Here is a 17466-nt window from a genome sequence, read left to right as displayed (position 1 = left end):
CTCCTCAGTCCCCTCGCGCCGACCCCCCAGAGAAAACAATGCCCAAGGGGCCATCCGGGTGTCTTCGGCTGTTGAGTAGCCCCAAAGCAGCCCCCACCAAGCGAAGGCTTGGGGGGGGGGGCGGCTGCGGCTGGTCACCGAAGAGCAAAGTCAGCTCCGTCCCCCCTTCCCCAGTGTACGAGTATGACATCACGGGCGGGGGGCGGGGGGCAGGAGGGCGAGGGAGGGGCCTGCCCCAGACTTTATTCGCCTATACATCACTTCCTAGCCGCTGCTGCCAGCGTTCTCGCTCGCTATCTGTCTGCCGGCCGCGGGAGCCTGCCGGGGAGCAGCGCCCCGCTAGCCTTTCTCCCTGGGACTGCCTCTCTGGGATTTGGTCGCCCTTTCATGCTGCCGCCGCCGACTGAGTGCTCGAGCCCCGAAGGGACCGGCTCTTCTCGGTAATTCATGGCTTGCTTGACCAGTGATGAGCTCCAGAATTCAGCCACCAAGAGACTTTATTCCAGGTAAGAACCCCTTGGGCTGCTTGACTGCCTGCTTCCCCGCCCCCCACCCACGGTCACTCAGGCCAGCAGCGGCTTAGCCAGTCCCCGGGATACCCTTCTTCCAGTCCCAACCGGCCAACTTTCTCCGTTCCCAAGGGAGGCTCGGCGGTGCCCCGATCCAGCCCGACGCTCTCCTCCGGCCCGCCCCGCCTGCCGTGTCCTCCCTCCTCGGTGCCGGGTACCCCCGTTTCCTCCTCGGAAAAGAAAGGCTCTTCGCACGTGTGCGTGGCTCTCCTTTGCCCCTCGCGAGAAAGGGGGCGGGAGCCGGGGGGAAGCAGACAAAGCCCAGCCTGGCTAGCTGGGCGGCCGCCGCCGGGCTGCGGGTTGTGCTGTGCCCGCCTGAGCCTCGCGGGCTTGTGCCGGGTGGGTCTGCATCGGGGAACACGGCAGGCTCCCCCTCAGCCTACCTTTGCTGCAGCCGTGGGGGAAGCCGGCAGATCTGCCGGCCCGGGGCTGGCGCGCCCCTCCCAGTCTGGGAAAAGCCCCCCACCCCCAGCGTTGTTGTCGAGGAGCTCCGGGGCTGTGTCCCCCAGACTTCGGCCACCCGGTGCTCTCATTCCTACACCTGCACCGAGAAACCCTCCACGGGCCGGGCTAGGCAAACCCCTGCTCTGCCTGCGGTCTGGGCTGGGGCTGCATTTTCCCCGACTGGTAGGAGAATCAGGGCGCGAGAGGGCGGTGGTGGGTTGAGTTAGGGTCGTCATAGATGGAAATGGCCGAGGACCCCCGCCCTGCGGATCCGGCCCGCGGCGGGGAAGCTGTTACAGCTGCGGCGGGAGAAGCCTTTGTCGCTCAGCCCCAGCTCTCGCACAGATATCCCGGGCCCCTCGTGGCTTGGGGCACGTTCTCCCCGAGGTGCGGACCTGGGATTGCAGCTAGGGCTTCCAAAGCAGTCTCGAGGGACTCTCGGTTTGGTTTCTGACTGGCTGCTAGCTTTCTGGTCCCCGAGAACTATAGGGATGAGAGGGAGCAAGTGTTTGAGTTCATCTGATCAGGACGGCCAAAGGGCCTCAGTCCCCCCTGACAGACACCTCTCAGTTTTCCTCCTCGTTGATCTAGGCCGCCTCCCTCCCCTGCCCAGCTGTGGCTCTCAGGAAAAGATCTGGCCAGACATGTGGAGGGGATGCACCTACGTGACTAAGTGGGTGCCTCCAGCGGCATTGTGGAGGCAAAGAGAAAAAAAGAGCACCTTGCCGAATGAAATAATGCGATTTCACTTCATGGACAATTGAGAAATGACTGTCTGATGTACGTTTATGCATATGTATATAGTAGTGTGCCATATCACCAGGGCATAATCAAGACCGCTTGCCATGCAACAGAAACCAGCTTTCTCTTAGACAATCTCTCTCTCTCCCAATAATCATGGCTGAAACACTATGTTCACACACACTTGGTCTCCACCTCAACATGCCCAGTATGGACAATGAAACCATCAGAGACTCTGGCCCTTGTCATTCCTCACAATCTCCCAAACTGCAGTTTCTCTAGTTTAAAAAAAAAACCACAAAAAGTTATTTTTAAGAATACCTTGTCTCTAGCAATTGGTCAGAATTGGGCAAAAAGCGATGGACATGGTAGTTCACAGGCCAGGACAGAGCTGGTGATGATAGTTTTGGATAATTTCCAGTTTCATAGAGACACAATTCCTTAATAAATGAAGATTATGTGACCACAAATCTGAGACTCTCAGGTAATATGGGGGAATAGCAGTGGAAAAAGAAAAATGATAACATATAAAGTCTAAGACAACTTAAAATTTTAGATTTTACAGCCGGAAGAGACTTTAGAGTCATCTAGCTTTGGAGGCATAAAGTTCTGGGTAATCAGATATAATTAATATATTATTAAAATATAATATGTAATCTTAAAATATAAAGCAATCAATATATAATTATTGATGTATTAATTATTATATTAAAATATAATTCAGAAATGTTTAACAGAATAAAAATGCAAAATAGATGATGTTAATTAGATAAGTCAATATATGAGATCCATTTCTATTTGAATTTGATACTACTGATCTAGCCCAACTACTTCATTTGTACTGATAAGGGAAACTGAGGCCCAAAACTGGGAAATAAATTGCTCACATAGGTAATAAATAACATATGTGGGGATTAAACAAGTTTAAAGTCAGCTGTATCAGATAACATAGTAGGTGAAAGGGGAGGGAGGCACTATCCCAGCCCTGCTGTTTACTACTTGAATGACTATAGGCAAGACGCTTCTACTTTCTAGGCTTCAGTTTCCCATCTATAAAAATGAAACAAATTTGGCTATATCTGGTATTCTTAACCTGGGGTATTTGAACTTGTTTTAAAGAAATATTTTAATAACTATATTTCAACACAGTAGTTTCGTTTGTAATCCTGTGAATTTTATTTTATATGATACATATTATATCCTCAAAAGGAATCTCTGTGTTTCACCAGACTGCCAATGGGATCTGAGATGTGAAAAAAAGGTTAAGAATCCTCTTACTAAATGATCCTGTGATGCCTAAGTTTTCTTAAGATCTGAGTACTGTGACTCCTGATTTCAAATATGAGTAACTGTAGAAATGGTCATACCAGCAATAAAAATGAGAGTTGTGGGGGGAAATAGGACTTAGGATAATTATGAAAAGATAACATCTTCCCATTTTCAGGAGAATACAATTGACTCATCAGTTGGACCCAGTATAATTGGGAGTCCCAATTATGAACAGAGGCTGCACTAAGTCCATCTTGAATCTGAGCTGAGATATTTCTGGCAGCATTTGTGCATGTGAAGTGCAAAGTGCACATGTTGTGTGTTCAGAACCAAGGCTGCAGTGAAGTTATAGAATGCATCATGGGCAAGTGCTGCCAGAAATACCTCGGATTCATTATGCATTTGATTTTGAATGAATTTTTGGCCATTTCAGAAATTTTTACTCTTTTTTTAAAAAAAGTTTTTAGTAGCTTTCTTTTTTTTTAATTTTAATTTTTTAATAACTTTTTATTTACAAGTTATATGTATGGGTAATTTTACAGCATTGACAATTGCTGAACCTTTTGTTCCAATTTTTCCCCTCCTTCCTCCCACCCCCTCCCTCAGATGGCAGGATGACCAGTAGATGTTAAATATATTAAAGTATAAATTAGATACACAATAAGTATACATGACCAAACTGTTATTTTGCTGTACAAAAAGAATTGAACTCTGAAATATTATACAATTAGCCTGTGAAGGAAATACAAAATGCAAGCAGGTGAAAATATAGGGATTGGAAATTCAATGTAATGGTTCTTAGTTGTCTCCCAGAGTTCTTTCACTGAGTGTAGCTGGTTCAGTTCATTACTGCTCCATTGGAACTGATTTGGTTCATTTCATTGCTGAAGATGGCCAGATCCATCAGAATTGATCATCATATAGTAAGAAATTTTTACTCTTGCCAATTTTTTTTGACCCTTCCCCCCCAGTTAAAGAAACTGTCTTAGAAAACTGGTCATCCAGTGATAGTGCAGTCTGAAATATCAATGTGGTACAACTGAAAGCCCATACCTGGTCAACTTAGAGAACAAGATCAGAATGAGATCAGCTTAAGGGAGATGTATCTTCTCCATCTGCTCAGAAGAGAAAGGGCAAGCAAAAAGCATTGCAGTGCACTGAGAAAAGCACTGAACTCAGAGCTAGAGACCTAGAATATTTGAGACTACTGGTTCACTATGTTATATGACCCTGGGCGCTTAATTTTCTGAGGTTTTTGTTGCTTTATCTATAAAACAAGGATAATATCTGTCCTACTTATGAAGACCTCTTAGGATACAATAGTATATGTCAGCCACAGTAGTTTGACAAGGAAAAAGAAATGTTATAAAAGTAATGTTCTTACAAAATCCAGACAAATCTGGATTTATATGCATGTATACATACACATGAACATAATATGTGTTTGTATTTAAATATTTTCCAGGTTTCTCTGATTATGTGCATACTTATCTATGTTTGTATGTATTTACATACATATATATATATATATATATATATATATATATATATATATATATATATATATATATATATCTGGGGGTAGCTAGGTGACACAATAAATAGAGTATCAGAGTATTTCTTTTGGTAGAAAGACCTGAGTTCGAAAACAGCCTTAGACATTTACTAGCTATGTGACCCTGGGCAAGTCACTTAACACATCTGTAAACCAAACTGGAGAAGAAAATGGCAAACTACTCTAGTATCTTTGACAAGAAAGCTCTAAATGGCAGTCACCAAGAGTCAGACACAACTGAACAATGTTTATTAATAGCTCCCAAGATCATCCCTAAATTTCATAAGACTTTGCCTTTCTTTTCTACCGCTTTGAAATATTGTATTTATGTCATGATTCAGTACTCTGTGCTAGAGCTGTGTCTGTGTGCAAGTCTCCCTATTTCCCTGTAAATCCCCTTAATTTTATAGAATGTGAACTCCTTGAGAGCAGGGAGAGTTGTATTTGTGCCTTTGTATCTCTAGTTTAATGTAGTGCCTGGAGTAGGTGCTTAATAATTGCTTGTTGGTTGATTGATTGAAGTTATACCCGTATTTCCTTTCCAGGGTATCTAATGTTGGCATCTTTTGTTTTATAGAACAAACTGGTACATCTCCAAAAAGCTACCTAACAAGGCCAATTTTTGTCCTGAATATAAAATTAGTTTTCCATTATGAAATTAGGAGTTGTTATTTTGGTGGAAAGATAGAGGGAAAATCTAGCCCTTAAGTTAGCATAAAAGCACACAGCAAATATTTTCAAATCCCACTGGGGGAGGCCAGGGAATGTTAATTTTCTGATTAAATAATTAATCTGAATACTCCAAAACACAAACTATGAATGCAAACACACTGAGGTGATCTTCTGGTGGGCCGATGAATGGCCAACATTGGGGGGGAGCAGCCACAAGAACAGTCGAATGAATGGAATTTTCTTGACTAGAACATTCCAAAGTGGTTCCCAAGCCCCCTCCCTAGTAGGAAGAGCTCTCTTTGCTAACTTAGATCCCTTCCCTCACACTTGGCAAGCCTGTGGAGGACCGCTGAGAAGAAGAGTAGCTGTAGCTGAAGCTCAGCCATGAGTCCCAGATCATCAGGAAATGAACCAGTGTGGGGAGCCCATTTACTGAGCCATGTGGCTGAGCAATCTTGAGACATATGGCTAACAAGCATGTCCTCATACAGGCCCTTAGGTCCAGTTCATTCAAGCCAACTAGAAAGCGGGGGTCAAAAATGTTTCAAGCAAACAAGAGAGTGCTCAGAGAGAACTGGAGAAATGCCCAGAAGCCATTTTTCCATCTCAGATTGCCCTTGTTTCTCCTTCGGAAACACTAAGAGAAAAGTTGACATGTCTATAATCTGGGACCCCAAGTCACCCATGTGGGGGTCTGACCAAGAGCAGAAGGTGAAACACTTTCAGTTTTAGAGGTGGAAAAGAAAAACAGACGGGTGATAAAGCACCTAATCCTGAAAGACCAATCATTTCTAAAGGGGCTCAGAGCCTTACTCTCTACATTCCTGGACAGTTATGACCCAGAATCCTCCCCTGCTCCCTTTTCCCCTGGAGGAATCCATCATTCAAGTAAGACCTTACAGAGTTATAAGACTAAGTGCATCTAGATCATCATGAAGGTCCCAGATGACATACCAAACATGCTCTCGGCATGGCTCTCTGCTCATGGGTGATTGAGGTTCTCTCTTCTTTGGCAAGAAGCCAAAGGGGAGGAAGCAAATTGAGACTCAAAAAAGACTCTTTTCCTTCTCCCTATAGACAATGGTCTTTGTACATTAACTGTGATATGTTCTGGTTAGGGCTTTTTCTAGCAGAAAATCAGACAACTTAGGCTTCCTTAAGTTATAGGGGTATCTCATATGTTCTAAAAATGAGTTTGCTTTTAAATCAGCCCTAGTACATGTCTGCCTCCAGCACAAGTCCTCCTCTTCTCAGCCACTTGTCCCCTAAAATACCTGCTTAGGTTATTGCCCCAAATCTGTACTTATGCCAGTGGAAGACGGTGGTCACTGATTTCAGTGGAAGAGTAAGTAACCCAGACAATAATTTAGTTTAATAGAGCTAGAGTGGGTGGCACAAGTATGTAAAAACTGGTAAAGAGACTAAGAAAATGGCACTTTTTTCCCTACTAAGTGGAGAGGGCATGAATAATCTTTGATGGTCAGGGCTAGGTGGTGATTGTTGGTAGGTAATTAAACAGTAAACAAAAAGAGTGGTGGAGCTGTGGGTTAAAGACAATGGAGACTAAATTTCAGAGTCCAGTGACAGAATAATGGTCCAGGTAGAACCCAGACTGAGCTAAAAAAAACAAATTTCTGTGTGTCTCTGTATCTTTTTGTGTCTTTCTGTCTGTCTCTGTCTCTCTCTCTCTTTGTCTCTCTGTCTCTCTGTCTCTCTCTCTCTCTCTGTGTCTCTCTGTCTCTCTCTCTGTCTCTCTCTCTCTTTGTCTCTCTGTCTCTCTCTCTCTCTGTGTGTCTCTCTGTCTCTCTCTCTCTCTGTGTCTCTGTCTCTCTTTCTCTCTCTTTTCTTTCTCTCTTTCTCTCTCTCTCTCCTCTCTCCTCTCTCCTCCTCCAACCCCCTCTTCCATATCCCACATCCTTCTCCAGGGAATGAGGAAAAAGGAGAAGCTATTCAATAATAATTTTTATTAAATAATAAATTGGCAGGCAGATAATCAGGAAGGTTGGTTCACAGTGGTAATTTCTGCCTTTCTACAGGGTTGTTTGTACCTTCAGCAGCCAATAGAACAGTTGATAGTTGCCAGTGATATGGCTAGCCTGGTGTGCAGCCAGATGGAAACTGGACTGATTTCCTGAGATGTTAATTTAGGGAGCTTCTGGGGGGCTTCTAAGAGGTATATAAGTTATAAAGGCAGAGACTTGACTTCCCTCAGAGAGATAGGAGCAGGGCATAATAGGAAATTGTTGCTTTATCCCTCTTCCCCTTCCCCCCAAACCCTATGGAGGTAATTGGTCCACAGGCAGGTGTTAGTACCTGTCGAACTGATAATGTTTCCCACATTGCCGTTTAGTGGCCTGTGAGGATCAGATGGCAGAGCAGGCCAGCAGGCCGGGGCGGTGAGGCTCCAACTGGGCAGCCGTGGGACTGTCAGTGGGGGAGATAATCAGATTAGCCCGGAGCCGAGGGCCAAAGTGGAGAGCCCAGGGCGTTAAGTGGGGGAACCCTGAGGGGGGCCTGAATATAGGTGTCAGAAACGCAGTCCAGCTTTGTCTCTAAGGGTGTAATCACAAAAGCAGGACTTCAGCTGGCAGAGCAGGAAGTGGTTAACTCCACCCCACCCAAGAGTTTGGGGGAGGGATTCCCAACCTGAGCAGGGGCACTGGAAGTAGAACTGAGTCTGACTGCTGGGGCTTCCTGCCAGGCTGGGGACCGCTGAAGGGCCAGGAAGGCCGGGAATGTGACTTCTAGAAGGCAATTAGTAAAACAGAAGCAGGAGCACCGGAGGGCGGACTAGGGCTAGCCAGCCTGGGGAGGGGAGGGAGAGCGAGCCCCGGGCTCACTTAGGGGGCTACCTGAGCCCGCACACATACCGGGAGTGAGATCTCGTGCCCCTCTAAGGCCCCAGCACAAAAGCAGGACCCCGGGCTCAGGGTGGTCAGTGGCGGGGGCGTTTTTGATACTCCCCTCACCTTCAGGCTCTGTAGACTTTATGGATATAGATATGGAAGGGAGGTTGGGAGAAGGGGTGTTACTTATAACTTATCTCACCAGAAGATAAATTTAGGGGTGGATCACCAGGGATGTGAGCAGACAGGAGTTAGTGCCCTTTCCCAGCGGGTCACAGGGCACTTGGGTTTGACTTTTCCATCAGCCTATTGGAATGAAGGCCATGGCTAGATGGCCAATATTATGGCTGTTGCACTGAGGGAGCTGGAGCTAGTCAGCTTCGCTGCAGGGCAAACTGTTAAGCTTTGAGGCCCTGGCAAGTACTCCTTTCCCAGTCATTATATTAATCATTATATTGAAATTATATTAGTTCTTATTTATTTCATTCTTAATTGCTAATTTATAGACTTTAGTTTTATTTATAATTTTATAAAATGTGTTATACATATTTGTATTATTTTTACATATTTATTGTTTTATTGTACTAATATCTGTCATAGTATATTTATAATATTATTATTTATTAATTATTCATTGATTGTATTAATTATATATTGAGAGGACAGATTCAATTTTCAGAGTCCATGGAGAAGAGTCAGCCTTCTTCTGAAAGGCACAGTCACAAAATCAGGATTGGTAAGAAGGTAAATTGTCTGTCACACAATTTGAAGAGTAGAGAAAGTTCCTTCCTACTGGTATTATTTAAGAAACAAATCACCAGTGGGCATTGGTGGTTAGTACAACCTGGAATTTCTTGGACTTAGTAGTTCTAAGCTACAATGGGCTAAAATGTTTGGGTGCTACATTGAATTCTGCACCATTAGGCTGAAGGAATGGATTGGGAGAGAGAGAGAAAGAGGCAGAGGAGAGCTGTTGGTAAACAGTTTAGATCCAGATATAAAAGCTTTTCCTGAGTATCAATCCCTGCTTAAGTGGTCATAAGCACTGAGATTTAGTTCTTTTAGGGGTTCTTCTGGGACAATGTGATAACAGTGACTGATTGATAGAGGGCTTATCTGACAATATAGGCAATATCCCACAAACATAGTTCCAACTTCTGCAAAGGAGAATCAAAGGAGCACTTTCCCAACTTTTTTCCTAAGCTCTGGTTTTCTGTAGAGAAGGAGAGGACAGAAGCACAAGAAATTACTTTTCCACACCTTGTTTTCCTTGGCTGTGATAATCTCTCCACTTCTGAATGGCATTTATTGCTTCACACCCTCTCCTATCTCTCCTTCCTTCGCCCCTTATTGAATCCCTGGAGACCTGGGCAGGCAGATCCTAGCCCTCCCCCTGAAGAGATCGGGCAGGAAGGCCTTGTGGAGACCACAGCAGCTGTTGGTTTTACCATAGTGGGCATAGAGACCAGAAGGCGATCATTTGGCCCTGGCAGACGGCTATGGGCAAACTATGGGAGCCCTAGAAGTCACTTAGTTCAAACCCTATATTTTATAGGTTAGAAATCTTGGGTTGAAAGAAGGGAAATGACTGGATCTTAGTCATGCAGGTAGTAAAATATAGATCTGGTCCTGAATCCCAGGCACCCTTTCTGCCGTACACGATCTCCCCTCCTGATCACTCTGGGTTGATCGTTGGGGGCCCTGTTGAGAGGTCGGGAGCACTACTACTACCGAGCCCAAGGCCAGGAAGACAGGAAGTGGCAAGCTCTTCTGCCTTCCTGTGGCTAGTAGGGCAGAGTAGTTTCTGTCCTTATTCATCATAGCTTCTTAGGGCTTTACTCCATCCATCCTGGCTAAAGGAAAAGGAGAAAATTAAGCCAAAGAGAATCAAGAACATAAAGGAAGGCAGATATGTGGGGACAGAGAGATTGACACAGGGTTACAGAGACAAGGTCAGGGAACCAGAGGCCTACTCAAGTTAGCCACACTCAGATGTCAGGTCTTCCATCATTACTTCATCTGCTCCAGAAAAAAATGAGCAATATCCATTCCCTGCTGCTGCTAAACTATCCAAACCAGAAGGAGACCCACTGGCTGAGTATCCATCATTTATTATGTAGAAGGCCAATTTTTCAAAGGCTTTTGATCTTCCTGGGAAAAGTTAGTCAGTTAACTAGCATTTATTAAGACCTACTATGTACCAGGCAACTGTGCTAAGCACTAGAGTACAAAGTAAAACAAAAAAAAATTCCTTTTCTTTTTTAATAATAAATTTTTATTTTCAAAATATATGCAAAGATAGTTTTCAACATTCACCCTTGCAAAACCTTGTGTTACATATTTTTTCTCCCTCTCTTCTCTCCACTTCTTTCCCTAGGCAGCAAGTAATCCAATACATGTTAAACATGTACATGTTCTTTTATACATATTTCTACAATTATCATGATGCACAAGAAAAATCAGATGAAAGGGGGGAAAATGAGAAAGAAAACAAAAAGCAAGCAAACAACAACCAAAAAAGTGAAAATACTATGTGGTGATTCATACTCAGTTCCCATAGTCCTCTTTCTGAATGGAGATCCCTCACAAGTCTGTTGGATTTAGCCTGAATCACCTCATTGTTGAAAAGAACCACGTCCATAAGAATTGATCATTGCATATTCTTCTTGTTTCTGTGTACAATATTCTCTTGGTTCTACTCACTTGACTTAGCATCAGTTCATGTAAGTCTTTCCAGGCCTTTCTAAAATCATCCTGCTGGTCATTTCTTACAGAACAATAATATTCCATAGCATTCATATATCATAACTTATTCAGCCATTCTCCAACTGATGAGCATCCACTCAGTTTCCAATTCCTTGCCACTACAAAAAGGGCTGCTACAAATGTTTTTGTTCACATGGGTCTTTTTCCCTTTTTAAGTTAATTATTATTATTTTGGGGGGGGCTGAGGCAATTGGGGTTAAGTGACTTTCCCAGGGTCACACAGTTAGGAAGTGTTAAGTGTCTGAGGCCAGATTTGAACTTGGGTCCTCCTGACTTCAGGGCTGTTGCTCTATCCCTGGTACCACCTAACTGCCCCTTCCTTTTCCCTTTTTTATGATCTCTTTGGGATACAGATTCAATAGAGACACAGCTGTATCAAAGGTTATGCACAATTTGGTAGCCCTTTGGGCTTATTTCCATATTGCTCTCTAGAATGTTGGATCAGTTCACAACTCCACCAACAAAACCATGTATTTGTTTTACTTTATTGAATTAACATTTTAAAAACTTTTTTTCTGGTTGTTTGGGTGTCAGGATGAAGATCCTGAATGATTTACACTCAGGGATCTCCAACCATCCCTTCCTGCACCAACTTAATTTCAGCTTGGGTCTGGGGAATGGATAGGGTGTTTCTATTCAGGAAGCTGGGGAAGGGCGGGGGGTGGCAATTCCAAACCATGAGTGCCCACTCAGAAGTGGAAGAGCAGAATCCAAATTGTCAGGAGAAGAAAGGGTATTCTGTTCCTATTGTCTTACTCTCTGAGAAGCCTTGATTTCCCTACCAAATATCCCATTCACCCGTGCATCAGTGTTCCAGTTTTCCCATATCATCTTCAACATTCCTCATTATCTTTTCCTGTCATTTTAGCCAGTGTGAAAGGTGTGTAGTAGTGCTTCAGAGTAAACAGAAGACTGTTTGTCCTGGTCTAAAAGCAAGGGCAGGAGCTGAAGGCAATAAAAAGTGAGTGAGAATTTGAGCCAAGGATAAAAGTCCCTGGTGCCTGCTGCTTTCTCTCTCACCATAGTCTATATTCCACTGAAATAGTCTCTATTGAAGGAGTAACCTAGTGAAAGGAAACAGGAACAAATGGTGACTATATAGGCCAGATTTTAGAGGGGTATCATCTCACTGGCTGATTTTAGGAAACATAAGAAGAATAAAGGGGATGGGGATGGAGTAGGAGGAGAAATAATCTTTGTCCCATCACTGGACCACAATTATCTTATTTTGATCTTCTGAAAAATCATAAAATATAGCTCCAGAATCAGGAGGTACCTCAGAGGCCACTTAAGAGGCAGTTTTCTTCCTACTCTACTCCTCAGTCTGCCAATTATCCCTTGCCCACCCCCATTACTCCCTGGCCAAGACTGGGACCACTTAGCCTGAGGCCTCTATTATCAGTGATTGTGTTGAGATTGGAGGCCATTGCCCCTCAGTGGCAACTGTGGATTTTCCTAATGGGAATTCCTAGATTTTTCCTAGTGATGGACATTTACCAGTTTGTATTTGTTTGAGGGTTTGGGAGAATGTAATAGTAACCTCTAAGCTCTTCTCTCTTAATCATGGTCTCCTAGGCATGGGCCTAACCAGCTTTGAAAAAGAAATCCAAAACTAACCTCTAGTTACTGGGAGAATTCTACTATTTTTAAGGTTCATTCTAACACTGAATTTCTATGAATCCATGAACTGGACAAGGTTTATAAGAAATTACGATTTACACTCCTACCCATTAGGGCCAAGTTCCTTTATTTTCATTCCTGAAGCTACCAGAGGAAATGTCTGCCAAAGACCCAGTTTATGAGGCTTTGAGCTATCCCCAAAAGACCTCTGAGAACCAGTAATGCTTCAGGGATATCCCAGTTACTAAGCAACCTATCTCCTTTGGTCCTTTCAGGCAGTGTCTATAGGAAGCCAAAACAATGGCTGAAAATAAAAAATTCAATTTCTCACCTAGGGCTTATCCACATGGAACCAAACCATGCATTTGTTTTACTTTATTGAATTAACATTTTTAAAACTTTTTTTCTGGTTGTTTGGGTGTCAAGATGAAGATCCTGAGTGACTTACACTCAGGGATCTCTAAACATCCCTTCCTGAGCCAGCTTAATTTCATCTTGGGTCTGGGGAATGGATAGGGTGTTTCTAGTCAGGGAGCTGGGGAAGGGGGGGCAATCCCAAACCTTGAGTGCCTCCTCAGAAGTGGAAGAGCAGAATCCAAATTGTCAGGAGAAGAAATGGTATTCTGTTCCTATTGTCTTACTCTCGGAGAAGCCTTGATTTCTCTTATCAAATATTCCATTCATCCAGTGAGGATTGTGTAAATTGAGATAGGTTGTTGAATTATCACCATCACAGATTTAGAACTTAAAATTTTGGTTTTTTTAATCCTCTATCAGCCCACTTTAGTTGGATTATCCAACTATATACTTTAGGCAACTCTCTTCTGCAAGGCACTATGCTAAGAACCAGTCTTTATCCTCTTGGAATTAACATTCTACTGACATAACATATGAACAGGCAGGTATATATGCGATCATTTGAATTATACAGTAGGGATCAGGGAGAGATATTCATTATGGAGAGAGAGGTAGTTACCTATGCTAAGTGTGTGTGTGTGTGTGTGTGTGTGTGTGTGTGTGTGTGTGTGTGTGAGAAAGACAGACAGAGACTAACAGAGGCCAAGAGAGATCTTAGAAAACCCATTCTGCCTCAGGAGTTCCTTGTTTGACTGTGAAAGAGGAATAGAAATCTTTGTCCTGCCTGCCTGTCATGGGAGAACAATGAATTAAAGTCACAGAGTAAGAACTTTAGGATTATACAAAGGATTTTTGTTGTCCCTAGGTCTTAACTGGACATTGCTAACTGGTACCAGCTTCTCTCACCTTGACAGCTGGACGCATGGCAATTTGGGGCCCAGGAGAGGGCCCAGTGGTCACTTTGCTAAGCCTATATTCCAGAAACTCTCAATGCCTTTTTTTAAAAAAAAAAATCCCCAAGGGGAAAAAGGAAAGACAAAACATGTTCATGGTTCCTTCATTCTAGACCCCTCCTTGTGACTGGCTTTGTGAAAAGGGCCTGTTCCCATCTCCTCACTTTCCAGGTCATTGAATCAACGATTTATAGCTGAAAGGAACCTCAGACATTATTTAATACAAATCTCTCATTTTACAGATTAAAAAAAAAAACCGAGGCTGAGATGAAGGAACAGAGTCTTCAAACGTGGTGTTTTTAACCTTTTACCATGTTGGCTACAGTCCATCCTCAGAAAAGAAAAGAGAAGTAATCCTATAGAGTGGAAGAAGGGCAGGGAGACAGTCATTGATAAGGAGAGAGATGCAATAACAATTATAAAGACAGGGATCAGGGCTGCCAGAACCTCCTCCCCCCACAAAAATGGCCACACTCGCCCAGCTGTCAAGTTCTCTCTCTACACATCCTCCCCTTGTTCCAAAGGCCAAAGGAAGTGATTTCTTTCAAGGCTAACGACTCCACTAATCCACCAGGAGCTATTTATAGAGTTGTCCCAGCACTCTGAAACCCTAGGAAACTGCGTAGAGAGTTGATCCTCACTGCTGCTAAACGCTGTAAGTCAACAGGGGGAGCCCACTTCTTGAAGGTCAGAGACTCAGTTCTTTGAGGGCTAATTTCCCACAGAACTCTGATCTGCCTGGGTAAAGTGAAAGAGGAAATGGTATATGAGTGACAGTCAGTCATAGAGGGGACCCTAGTTGGCTGCTTCTCCCCTTTCCACAATTCTAAATAACAAACAGATCTGAATGTCAGCAGGGTTCCAGTAAAGCGCATGGGTGAGGGTAGTTAGAGCACAGCATTTGCTGCTAAGGAAGACTTTGAAGGAGAAGAGACTAGAAAAGAAATCTCTAAGAACTCTCTCAAACAACCCAATGGCTAACCTTCCTTTCTCTTTTACTTTCTCTAACCAACAGAATTATTTTGGTGGACTCCTGCTATTTCCCTAGCCCCTTCCCATATTATGACCCCATAGTTTTGGGAGTATTGATATTTTCATGTGGAATCTATAATACAAACAGGATCCTCCAGCTCAGGAATAATTGAACATTTACCCTTGGTAAAACGCCCTTTCTCGGTGAAAGTAACCCAGATGCCAGCTGCCATGCTCCCAGAATGTACCCCACTTGCACTTGACTGTGATTCTCTTCCTTTGTGCCATATGTCTTCTTCCCTCATTTTCTCCCTGACATCCAGTGTAAAGTAGGAATTTGATTCGTTTATGGGGATCCTGGTCTCTCAGCTGTCAGGAAGGGTTAAGAAACCAAAATTGATTAGGGTGTGTGTTAATTGATGTCCTTTCAGTTGTTCACACATGAAGAAAACCTAGGAAGGTGATTTAGCCACAACTCAAGAGTTTTTGGTTCATTTACAATTCTCAAAATTTCCTAGAATGAAGAAACAACTTCTGAAGAGCTGGAACAACAGACCCAAACCTAAAAAGTCACTTGAATTAACTGTTTTTTTCAAATTTCCTTTGAGAAGGTTATCCAGAAGTATTGCTATCCATTCATTCAATAAAAATAACAATAACTAATATTATAGGTAGGAGGCAAGGCAAACTAGAGATCCAAATGAAAGGAAACAAATTTGACTCCATAAGTATCACTGAGACTTGTTGAGGTGAGACTCATGAGAGGAATGTAAACCTGAAAATGTAAAAATTATTCAAAAGGAACGTAATAAATAGGGGTGGGGGTGTGGGGAGGAAACGGAGAGAAGTGCAGACAGGCGAGGAAAGGATACTGAATATGATATATAAAGAAACCCAGGAACTAGAGAAGGGAAGAATGGTAGAGAGCATTGAGGAAGATTAATGGGGAGAGATAGAATTGTAACTTTGACATCTGAGTAATCTACAGATCTAAGTAGGAACAGAACAGAAAGAAATAGATGGATCAACCGAGATAATAATTGTAAAGTGCTTAGCACACAATCCCGGGCACATAGGGACATTGAGTCTCACCTCAACAAGTCTCAGTAGAAATATCTGAAGCCATGAGTTTTATTGCAGTACACTGTATTTTGTTTCCTACAAATTTAAAAACGTACTAGTATTGTGTGTACTAGGGTTCTTTCTATATTGTAACAATTGCCTAGGATACCCAGCTTGGCAGCTTTCTCTTCTCTTTCTTTCAATTTAAAGCCTCTTTTTCATTTCTATAGAAAAATCCATCCTTACCAATATATGTTAGGTACAGTTTATCTCTAACCAGAAGCTGATCATTCTCATTCTAAGCCATGATCCAGAAATCCAAACCCCATTTTCTTATCTTAAAAATATATTGCTCTCTCTCTTTTTTAAAAATATCATCTCTATTTCTGAATATATCCCTTTTCAGTTCCCTTACCTAACAAGCCTTCCCTTGTAATAAGTTTTTTTTTTAAAAAGGTGGGGGAAGGAGGAAGAGATGGGGAGGAATACAGTAGTATATCAAGGTTAGCCTAACATCAAGGGTGTCTGAAGGTAATGAAGAATTTTCCACTCCCTTACTTCCTCAGATATGTTTCCAATGAACTGAGGAAGGTACATTTTTTAATCTTTTTCCAAGTTTGACGTATAATCATGCAGTTCAGTGTTGTTCTTTCCATTTATATTATTGTCATTATGTATATTGTTTTCTTGGTTCTGCTTACTTCATTTGGCATCAATTTCTGTTAGTCTTCCCATTGCTTGTCTAAACCCGTCAGCGTTTCTTATAGCCCAATAATGTTCCAATACATTAATCTATCTCTTTTACATACCTTGTGTGTGTGTGTGTGTGTGTGTATCTTTTAGTTATTTACCAAGTGGTGGACATCTTACTTTGTTTCTAGTTCTTTCTTGTCACCCACATTGTTTTTTTACTCTCTCTCTCTCTCTCTCTCTCTCTCTCTCTATATATATATATATATATATATATACATATATATATATATATATATATATATATATATATATTTTTTTTTTTTTTTTTTGCTGAGGCACTTGGGGTTAAGGACTTGCCCAGGGTCCCACAGCCAGGAAATGTTAAGTGTGTGAGACCAGATTTGAACTCAGGTCCTCCTGACTTTGAAGGCTGGTGCTCTGTCCACTGCGCCGTCTAGCTGCCCCATTATGATAAATATTTTGATGTATATGGGAACTTCAGTTCTAGTTCATCCCATTTTTAGCAGCCTGTTCACTCCCCAGATACGCCTTTCTATTCCAAATCCCTTGTCTGGATCAGCAACAGTGATAAAATCCCACCTGTACCCCTAAGGTCTTTAGTTTCTTGTCCAAGACTTCATAATGTTTAGCAATGCATTCTAGATTCCCTTTGGCAGTATCATTTGTGCCCTCATGAATCACCATCAGTGGAGAGTTATCTCGGAAAGCTGTTTGTCACTGCTAGTTATGCCCTGGGAATAGAGCAGACCTCCATCCTTTTTATCAGGCAGACAAATAGCTGCCCAGGGTCCCTTAGGTACCACCACTCATGCCTTCCTCTTCGGGTCCTTACTGCATGATCTAATGCCTGCTGGCACTTGTGGATCCGGATCATCACTCCTTAGAAAACAGGCAGCTGCCCCCAAAGAGTCCAGTCGCCTGCTCTT

At 42.9% G+C, this 17466-nt stretch overlaps 1 protein-coding gene across 1 annotated transcript in view; it reads left to right on the top strand.

Moving 5' to 3' along the window:
• The first annotated feature begins 250 nt into the window (after positions 1-250).
• Positions 251-17466, top strand: part of GPSM1 (G protein signaling modulator 1) — a 129321-nt gene continuing 112105 nt past the window's right edge. Inside the window, exon 1 of the mRNA XM_051980332.1 lies at positions 251-506. Coding sequence (XP_051836292.1) covers positions 448-506 — 59 coding nt within the window. The 5' untranslated portion in view covers positions 251-447. The remainder of the gene's footprint in view (positions 507-17466) is intronic.

Source organism: Antechinus flavipes, chromosome 2 (assembly GCF_016432865.1).
Source record: "Antechinus flavipes isolate AdamAnt ecotype Samford, QLD, Australia chromosome 2, AdamAnt_v2, whole genome shotgun sequence".
In the NCBI taxonomy this organism is placed as follows: Eukaryota; Metazoa; Chordata; class Mammalia; order Dasyuromorphia; family Dasyuridae; genus Antechinus; species Antechinus flavipes.
The sequence above is the reverse complement of the archived record's forward strand: the minus strand, read 5'-3'. Positions and strand labels throughout refer to the sequence as shown.